The 11266-nt window shown below is 35.9% G+C and overlaps 1 protein-coding gene across 1 annotated transcript in view; it reads right to left on the bottom strand.

The window, feature by feature from the left end:
- Window positions 1–452: 452 nt before the first annotated feature.
- AGR3 (anterior gradient 3, protein disulphide isomerase family member) overlaps window positions 453–11266 on the bottom strand; it is a 234112-nt gene continuing 223298 nt past the window's right edge. Inside the window, exon 8 of the mRNA XM_044064738.1 lies at window positions 453–1211. Within this exon, the coding sequence (XP_043920673.1) occupies window positions 1162–1211 (50 nt within the window). The 3' untranslated portion in view covers window positions 453–1161. The remainder of the gene's footprint in view (window positions 1212–11266) is intronic.

Here is an 11266-nt window from a genome sequence, read left to right as displayed (position 1 = left end):
TGATCATGCATTTGTTTTTAATAAGTAGAGGTGCAATTCAGAATTCTGCAATTTTTTTACCAGTAAAGTAAAATATTTTAGCAACTGTATATATAACATTTCACTGCTAATATTCAGAATTTCTTGACTGAAAACACAAACACACACACACACACACACACACACACACACACACACACACATACATTTTTAGGTTTGCCACAAGCTAAGAAATTATCCCTTCTGTTTCAAAATTTAATATTGTCATTAATGTGTAAATACATTATATTTTCTGATATTCAGAAATAAAAACAAAAGTTTGCAACTTAAAATGTAAATATTTCTGAAAGCAAAACAATCATCTCCTGACAGTCACTAATGGCCATTTAGTTTGTTGCATACTAATGTTGTACAGGTAGTAAATTGTAAAACATGAAAATATCCCACACCACTTGCCAATATGATTCTTAAAATAGTGTTTCAAAAAGTTTTATTTTTAAGCTTGTTTGCACTCTCTTGTCATATATTACAAGCCTATGAGGAAGTTCTTTATAACATATTCATAGTTCTTCAGAAATGTAACTTATAATGTAAGGATTATATGAAAACCCTAAGCCTTATTTGCTGTTCTAGTACACAACATGGTTACACATGACATAAAATATTCATTTAAAACAACAAGATATGACAGCATATCAAACAGAATCAACATAAAAATTAATTCTGAGGCTATGCTGTGAAGAGAAAATCAGAAATATACTACATTTTTATATCTTCTTCAAAGAAATTTGAAATGTAAAATAATTAATTTAATTTATGGCACACATTTCTCTTTTTACTTCATTTTTATATTTCAAGTTATTTCTTAACAACTGTTTCTTATTTCTTACAATGTGTTCAGGTAGAAACTCATTTTAATGCTTATTTTGAAAACATGAATTCACAGACTATTTTCTCTTGATACTGAACTTTGCTATACAACATTGTTTTGTAAAGCTGATCAGAATTAGAAATTAAGGGAGTAGTACATAGTTTTCATAAAACTAGACTCAATAGTTTTCTTTTAGAAGATAATTATTACTTGACAAAATAAATGACACAAGTAATGTAAGCTTGGACTGAGAAAAGTTGCTGAATTTTCAACCTCTCAGAGGTTAATTTTATTTTCAAATATTTTTATGATTATAATTCTTTCTGAGACAAACGTTTGACTTTCTTCATATTTTCAATCACTGAAAAGTAAAGAGAAATAAATGTGATTATAACAAATATGATTAACTTTATTTTACAGCAAAAACAGCACTTTTAAACATTTACTACATTTAAGATAACATTTACTGTTAAATAAACCCATCACAACATAACAACAATAATACTAATTAATAAATTCTTTAACAAGTGCCTATCAGGTTATAGGTTATTATAAAAAATACATCAGTATATATACTTAAACGCGCCTCTACTAATAAAGCAAACTCATGGTAAAAGCAATTAGCAAATTAGAATAGTAAGAACTCTTTTTGCTACAAACAGCAAATACTGACTTCTGCTCATTATTATTAATATTGTCATATGTGTTGAGATGTTTCCTGACTGCCTCTATACCAATTCATTCGATGCTAGTAAATAAGCTTTTAATATCATAATAAATTACAAACAAAGCAAAAAGGTCATGAACAGGGATGAGAGAGAACGGCATCTCAATTCTGTAGTCTCTCCAAACCAAAAATATGAGTCTACAGAAGAGCCATAGAGAGGGTGATGTGTTAACACACTATAGTGATCAGTGACCACTCCATGCTCCTTTTGTTTATGGCCGTCCCTTATCTTGCTACTCTTGCTCTTGCAGAACATATCTGGGTTGTCATCTTTCTGTTACAGTAGGGCATACTAGGCAACCCAGGTGGTCAAGCATTCACTGCCACCATTTTTTCTTCTTGTGTGCATCTTAATAGTTTCTTGACTGGATGGCTCATGGTAACTCATTTTCTACTTTCAAGTGCCTCATGTTCCACATATATGCTTAATATCATATGCAGTTTTGATGTGAACCATTAGTGCCATATTCAATGACAGACTTCCTGATTCTTAAAATACATCCAGTCAGCTTTCTCTGATTAGAGACCCTGCCTGTTACAATTAGTAGGTGATGAACTGTAATTTATTAACCACTGATACTGTATTTACTAGCTTTGAGCTTTGCACTCAGATACTGGTGGGGCTGTTTTGTTATTCATGTATTAACTGCATTTGACCTGATATTGCATTAGTTACTTCAAAAGAGCAAAGCATAACTGCCTTACAGCTGTCCCATGCTGTCATATAGTTTTCCCTTAATTTGTTTTACTCCTTGCCAGTTGACAACTTGAACATAATGTCAAAACCTAATGTTAATATTCTCCATACCATTTGCTCATGATTGCATGATCAAATATTATATAAGACACGAAAAACATATTACAGCAATTTAAGTTACTAAAGGGCAACTTAGTTGCATTTGGTAAAATGGGCATGTTTGGATTCATGTTTATTAAAAAAAAATTAGTTGTATTATCTATGTAATTCATTCTTTTTAATGTTCATGAGACCACTTACTAACTTTCTTTAAATGATATAATTTGGACCAAATTTACTAATAAGGTCAGGAAGTACATAAAATCATTTGAAATGTAAATTATGTTCTAAATAAAAAAAAATCTGATTGGTATAAGACAAGGAAACATTTTTCAAATTTGAGTTTTTTAGATATTTTATTGTTGCTGTTCTTTCTAATTCTATGAGTTTCTTCATTAGCTTTGTATAGCACTATTTTTTCTGACTCCTAACACAAAGTATTTTAGTTTTATACAGTACCCAAAGTTCCTCAAACTTTCAATGTTCTGTTCAAATTTCATTGTATAAACAGTACAAATTATCATGTGTTTTGATAGTTATTTTACTTTTGTGCATGCATTTGTATTTATATTGCTTCTTAATGTATTTTATAAAAAAAGATGTTCCAGAAAAAAAGATGATTTAACCATAAGCTCAGAGTATTGCTAAGCAGTATGAAACTATTTCTACAGTGTACATTAACAATCTTAGAAACAATTCCTTTATCTGAGGCAAACATTTAATCTAATGCCAAAGATTAGTGCTAAAAATTCTGTCAGAGTGATTTCCATTTACATAATATGCACTGTTACTTACATAAGATATTCTTTTCTCATATAATTTACAACTTAATCTTATGTTCAGGGATTAAATCAACATTATGAGGGATTGACAATAATGAATTAAAGCTTAAGTTCTCTTTTAGAAGGGACCTGTGGAATATTAATAAGAAAATGAGCATCTCTGTTGTGTTCTACATTTTAAATTGTGGGATGTTATTCATATCTTATGCTACACTTTAGCTTCTGGAATGTTCAATGTTTTACATATCATAATCAATGAATCTTGGCTTTACCAGACATTAAAAAAAAAAAAAAAAAAAAATATATCCTGGCTGAATTTCCAAGTGGAGTGCATTGAAATAAATATCCAATTTGTTAGACAAAAAACAAACAAAAAGAATAAATTTTAATAAAGGTGACATATCCAATTAAAAGAAGAATCATGGCTTACAAAATGATAGCAGTTTCAAACAAAGACATCTCTCTCTATATATATATATATATATATATATATATATATATATATATATATATATATATATATATATACACATATACACACACACACAGGGGAACCTATCAGTTCCACAAAAACACACTTAACTAATGACCGGATCACCAAGACGAGATCGCCGACACAACACATCCCTGATAATGGTGAATAGTGGGAAATGGGATGTATTCCCATGTCTGCAATGTGGTGCGATCTCGGAGTTGGTATATTTATGCACGGGGGTGCAGGGGGACTAGCCCCCCTGTTATACACATGTTTATTTTTGTTTTTTAACTGTATTGCAGACACAGGAATATATTTCATTCCGTAATACATATACTTACCATTGTCGGAGATATGTTGTGTCGGCAATCTTGTCTCGGTGATCAGGTCATCGGTTATGTGTGTTTTCGTGGAACTGACATGGATCCAAACACACACACACACACACACACACACACACACACACACACACACACACACACACACATATATATACATATTGTAATGTAGGCACTTGTAATGCTGATGCCAACACACCAGAAAAAATACTGAAAATGCAGGAGAAGAGATATCAAACATTACTTTTCTTCTTAAACTTTTTTTTTTTTTTTTTGCAAAGGACAAACTCCTCACATACCTCAGTCTTAGATATACCAACTCCAAGATCACCATACTTTGTAGAAATATATTGATTGTCAAAATACAAATTAATCAAAACTCAAGCAATCGATGCCAGCATTCTGAAATTCAATATAATGCAAAACTCAAAGCATCTAAAACTGAAATGATTTTAGAAAGAAACATAGTTTCCTTTTGGGATTGGATCCCTAAAACCCCACCACATTCAGACCAAATTTGTTTGAATAATGGTAGTGTTATGGAAAGGCTATTTGAATGGTAAGGTACAGGATTAGGATTAGGGGCAGGGTTAGAGATAGGGTTAATCATTATTAGTAAGGTGATACCACAAGGCTTCATCCCCTTGCAGCACCCTACTAATAATGACCAATATTAACTGTAACTCTGCCCCTGCCTCTAATCCTGCACCTTACCTTTCAAAACCCTTTCAGTAATAATATCCCTAATCTAGACTGCTCAGACTCATACACACATATATACAAATGCACACCAGCATACACTACAATACAACTATGCCCTAACTTAACTCTAACCCATCCTTAAACCCCAACTCTCAGAGAAACACTCCCACCCCTTAATGTTGAAACCAAATGGAGAGATAATGAAATCAGAAAGAAAAGGGGAGTAGTATTGCTATAACTGAATTTATCCTCAAGGCTTGGTGAGTACCTTCATGCTGTGGACCCTGTTTTTAAAAAATCTCACCAAGATAACACTGAGATATGATTGTATCTTATATAAGGTATATCATAGCGAGAGGTAAGTTAAAAATAAAAAAAGACAGCTGGGCGCACAAGTGCCAGGATAAAACGTGCCCAGTCCTGGTGTGCTCACTTATGCCAGGACTTGAAAAAATGACAGTGTAGACTCTCCAAGACACAGAAAGATTTGCACAATGGGTTAGGCCAGGCTCAAGGGAAGATGTCCCCCCATTGGAGAAGGAAGTAGTAGTCCACACAAATTACAAAACTGGCAGGCCAAAAAAAGCCATAAATATGATAGACTACTGAGGATAAGGAAAATATCGTGTATTGTTACTATTATGCAAGGAGCCCAGCATTTCCAGATAGAAGATATTCAAAAAGATTATGAGAGAAATTAAAGGAAAAAAAACACTTGCACAAGAAAAACTGTCAAAAGCTTCAAATGTACATTTCCATTTGTTAATTCAACAGATTCACAAAAACATTAGAGACAAAGAAATATTGGGTTGCCTGGAAAAATAAGCAAGAGAAGAAGTGTGAAAATACAAAGAACAAAACCTAAAGATTTTTGAAAGGTATAAAAAAGAAACATGGACATGGGAAAGAAAAAGAGATCTGATCTGGTGCAATATTTATGCAAAGGAGAAAGCCAAACTAATCAATCCAAAAAAGCAGCCCCAAAGATATTTAGGCACCCAAATATGGAATATTTCACAATACAAAAAATAACACAAAAGGTGTATATAGAACAGAACATTAGTAAGGTAGATGTCAAATAGAAACAAGTTATGGAATACCTCTAAAGTAAAAGATTTAGTGCAGAAAATCCAACACAGGTAATGCCACAACACGAATCCCCAAACTAAGGAGAAACAGGTGGAGTGGTAGACATCTGAAGAAGAAATGTGGATGTGGGAAGACAGATTTGATAGGGTACTATATATATATATATATATATATATATATATATATATATATATATATATATATATATATGTATGTGAGTGTGCGTGTGTGTGTGTGTGAATGCAAAGGAGAAAGCAAAAATAATCAATACAAAAACATCAGCACCAAATATACTTGAAGAGAAATATAGACAAAGGCTCCCAGACATGGAAAATTTTCTAAACAGAAACCAGGAAAACAAAGGGTAAAAGTAGAAAATAAGATTAGTAATAGAGAATCTAAAGAAACAGAAACTGAAATTATGCATTACCTGGGAACTGAATGATTTAGTGTAGAAAAATCCAACACAGGTAATGTCAATGCATGATGAACAATGATCCACAAACTAAGATAAACATGTGTAAAGGGAGGCATCTGATGACTTACCGCATGATGCTCTGGAGCCTTCAGTAGGAAACTGGTACAAAAGTTCAGCACGAATTGCATTGTAAGGGAAGGAGCAGGAAATAGCAGGAACTTTGACACAGGCAATATTGTGCAGTGATGGGCTAATGAGTGCCCACATGAAAGAGCAACAGATGACTCAGGATGTAGGACAAAATGATTGACCAACAATTGGCTAAGTTTCTGGTGTTATTCAAAGGGGATCCAGTATCTGTCTGCCTGGGATGACATGATCGACAGACCATGATGCTTTGCCAGAGATGGTCTGCACTTGTCACTCCTGGGATTCAGGTTACAGGCTAAGGCTCTTACCACCCCTATAGTGCCTTTTTTAGGCAAGACTAAAAGGACAAATCCACCACCGTAACAGATATAAGCATGCAAAATCTGAAAGTAATGCTACTCAATTCTAGAAGTCTAAACCGCAAAATGCACTCTCTTGAGGTACTTCTAAAAATAGAGAACATCAATATGTATGCAGTAACTGAGACCGGATTCAAGGCTCCAGATGAGCACCCCTGCAATACCAGGCTACAACTCTTACCACACTTTTCAGCCGCCAAACCAGGACCGAAACACTAAAAGCAGAGGAGTGTCCATATTCACCAAGGATATTCACACCTCCAGGCTAGTTGCCCAACACAATGCACCTGAAATTCTCCAGGTACAACTAATACTAGGTAAGACTGCAATCCACATTGTAGCTTGCTACAGATCCCCCACCATGCCCTAAGATTCTCACTACACCTTTCTAAACATACTGGAAAGTATTAAGATACAACCAAACACCCTAATACTGGGTGATTTCAACTACCCTGCCATTAATTGGGAAAACTATTTGGGCACCAACACCTTAGCCCAACAGTTCTTGGAATTCATAAATTACAATGCCCTGGATCAACTAATCCATAGTCCCACCTGGGGCTCGAACAGCCTAGACCTGGTCATTACCAACATGGGAGATCGATGCTCCGCACCAGTGGTCACCCCCTCGTTGGTCAGGTCTGACCATAAGCTAATCACCATTGACATCCACATCCCACCCCCACTCCCCAGTAGGGAAACCTCCATAAAAAACTTCTCCAAAGCTAACTTTGTGCTACTCAAGTCAGAAGTGGCAAACTTCATAACACTCATGCAGATGGGTACTGAAAGTTCGACTGCAGAATCCTACACTAAGGCACTGTATGAGCACATCCACTTATGCATGAATTGTGCCATTCCAAATAAAACCAAGATGCTATCCTCCAAAAAAAAGAAGCCAATCTGGTGGTCCTCTGCCATAAACAAACTATACAACAGAAGGAAGAAACTGTTGCAGAAAAGAGGAAAATCCCAGGATGCAAAATAGTCCCTTACCAGCCTCAGTAAGAAGCTGAGATCCCTCATAAAATCCTCCAAAGCTAGCTATGAAAATAAAATTGCCAAAGATTCCAAGGACAACCACAAGGCATTCTATAGTTATGTCAAGAATCTAAATGGCAATGCTCAGATGTGTTCTGAGCTACAACAGAATGGCATTAAATATACTGATCCCAAGGATATTGCCAATATCCTGGCAGATCGATTCAGTGCCAACTTCACCCCCCTCTCACCCCCTAAAGGGCCCAGCTCAATACCAAAAGATTGACAAATTCCAGTAATCATGGCCACACAGGTAAAAAACACACTCTTCAAAGCTAAGAATACAGCATCCATGGGACCAGACAACATCCCGGGCTGTGTACTACATGAATTACAAAATAAACTGGTACCTCACTTAAGTGTCATGTTTAATCATAGCCTCACCTCAGGCTTCATGCCCAATAAGTGGTGCACAGCTACAGTTATCCTACTCCACAAGGGCAGATCCACCTTGGATCCAGGGAACTATCATCCCATCAGTCTGAAGAGCCTGATCTGCAAAGCCATAGAGAGCATTATCATGGAACTTATAAACAAAGACATTGGCAACCTTCAAACACTGGACCCCACCCAGTTTGGTTTTGTAAAGGGCCGATCTTGTCTCCTCAACCTGATTGACTTCTTTGAATCAGTATCCAGAGCCGTGGATGAGAGCAAGGCAGTCCACACAGCCTATCTGGACCTCACCAAAGCCTTCAACACAACCCCCCACTCTGGAATCATAGATAAACTTACTAAGCTGGGCATTAATTCCTACATCACTCGATGGGTTGCCAACTGGCTTACTGAAAGAACCCACACTCAAAATCCAGAAGCAGACTCAAAATCCAGCTCCAGACAAGTGACAAGTGGAGTACCTCAGGGTTTAGTCCTGGGACCACTCTTGTTTGGCATCTACTTCTCTGAAGTACAGGCCAGCACTAAGCAACTCTGGCTAACAAAGTTTGCAGATGACTGCAAACTGGGAGCCATTATTGAATCCCCAAATGATGTGGATATTCTACAAAAAGGGCCTTACAGGAACAGATGCTTGGTGCCAGAGCCATGTGCTCAAGCTCAATGTCAAGAAATGTATAGATATCGCCTTTGGGAAAAAGCATGTATCCATGAATAACCACATAAGTGGCAGTACACTAAACACCGAAAGTGTGATAAGGGACTTCACAACACAAGTGGACAGTGGTCTCACCTTTGATAACCACATTGCCAAAACAGTCAGGAAATCCTTCCATGTGGCACACCTCATTATTAAGGGCTTTTCATCCAGAAAAAAGGAGGTCATTGTCCCACTGTACTCATCCCTCATTAGACCCATTATAGAGTGCAATGCCCCATTTAGTATGTACCTCACAAGACATCTGCAACAACTGGAAAGGCCACAGAAATACCTCACTAAAAGAATCACAAGCCTAAAGCAGATGCCCTATGATGACCATCTAAAAAAACTCCAGCTATACTCTGTCGCATATCGCCTGCTCAGAGGCAATCTCTGCTTAACACAAGGCCATGTCAAACCCAGAGCTGTTGGACATGCAACACTTAAAGAAATCCCAATCCCTCAGAGCCACATGCTCCAGGGATCTAAATCTGGTCATCAGAATGAACAAAACATGCTGGAGGGATAGGTACCTGACCCAGAGACTTCCCATACTCTGGAATAGACTGCCCATACACGTCAAGCTGAGCGCCCTCTTCAAAAAGAACCTTGATGATTGGATGGGAGATAGGAAATTCACCCCAGGGATCATGTCAATCACCATGTTAGACAGGGGACCAGGGAAGTAATAGCCAGGGAATTGTTATGGCTAGGCTTGTATAGGCCCTAGGGCCGATAGCCTAGTACCAACCTATGAACCTATGAAGAGGATATATCTCAGTCAGATGTTCTGGAACTTTCTGTAGAATGCCTACAGGAAACAGAGAGCAAAGAATGTACTCTCATTTTTGAAGAAAATGATCTAAGGGAAGAGCTGCTTGATTTAATAGAGATGGAGAGACATATTAAGATTGATAAAATAAATAGATTACAGACAATAACTAAGACCCAAAATATTACTGATAAAACAGATAAACATAGTAATCAAGACTATTAGCAGACTATTAATAGAAATTTGTGTGATATACGTAAATAGGATATATTACTGTGCAGCTAAACTAATAACAGATAAAGTCTTACCACAAAAACATAAACCAATAAGGGAAAGGAATGGAAGAACTAAAATGCCAAAATGAAACATCAAATAGAGAAAACTATAAAGCAATTAAGACAAAAGCTGTCACTGTTAGAAGAATATAGAAGAAGGAGTAGATAACAAAATACTTAGAAAGGGAGACATTATAAAAGCAAGGCACAGTATCAGAACAGATCAGGATCCACTGTTGCACATAATAAACTAAAGATATCAGTACAGGTAGAGCAACTTAAAAGCTATGCAGATAAGCATCCAGGAAAAGCACAAAAAAGCAATTCATTGATGATCCAGAAAAGTTTGATAAAAGACTGGGAAACAAAGAAAAAGTAATAGAAACACCTCCAAAAAGAAGAAATAGACACAATTTGGAGAGAGACCCTGTGGAACATAACAGAGATGATGAATGGATAGAAGAATTAAAAGATACAGTAAGGAGTTGAAATGTACAGGTTATGTATTGGGATAAAGTAACAACCAAAGACATTTAAATAAAACTGTGAAATGCTCCTAAATAGAAAACCACAGGCACAGATGCAATACCTAACTTCTGACTAAATGTCTTAACATCTTTATACAAAGATTTAGCCCTGAGTAAGAATTACATATACGTGCATACCGAGCTGATATCAACCTGGTTAACAACAGGAAAATGATACTCCTCCTTAAGAGTGAACTAATAAGCCATCTTGAGAACTATAGATTAGTAATATGACTTCTGACAATCTATAAACCATATACTGGAATTGATCAGACAGAGTTTATAGCCATTAAAAAAACAATCATGGTTATAGAACAAAAGGGTAACAAAAGAAAGTCACATGGTGCAAAGTTCAATTGCTGCTAAATAAAGCATTAACAGACAATTGTTAAAAGGAGAAGAATCCAGATATGGCATGGATTGTTTAACAAAAATACTTTTGACAGCATCCTTTATTCACACATAAAGGAATGCTTACAGTTGTATAAGATACCACCTACACTAATTAGCTACATTACAGTGACCATGAAATAGTGGCAAACCACTTTGCAGTTAAGCCATGACTAGGGGCAAATTATTGTACCATGGATAAAAATTCAAAGGGAAATATTTCAGGGTAAGTCTCTGTAACCACTGTTGTTTTGTCTTGCTCTTAACTCATCACATAGTTTACTTAACAGACAAGGTCATAGTTACAATTTGGCTCCCAGAAAACAACCTTGCCTAAAGACTTCTCATCTGCTTTTTCTGGCCAACTTAAAACTTTATAATTCATCACATGAAGAGTTAAAAGCACAACTGCAACTGGTGAAAACTTTATCAGATGATACAAGAATGTCATTTGGTCTTGATAAATGTGCAAAAGCAAT

Source organism: Protopterus annectens, chromosome 3.part0 (genome assembly GCF_019279795.1).
Source record: "Protopterus annectens isolate FY-2018-M chromosome 3.part0, PAN1.0, whole genome shotgun sequence".
Taxonomy (NCBI): Eukaryota; Metazoa; Chordata; order Ceratodontiformes; family Protopteridae; genus Protopterus; species Protopterus annectens.
Note: the sequence above shows the minus strand (reverse complement) of the source record. Positions and strands in the feature narration are given on the sequence as shown.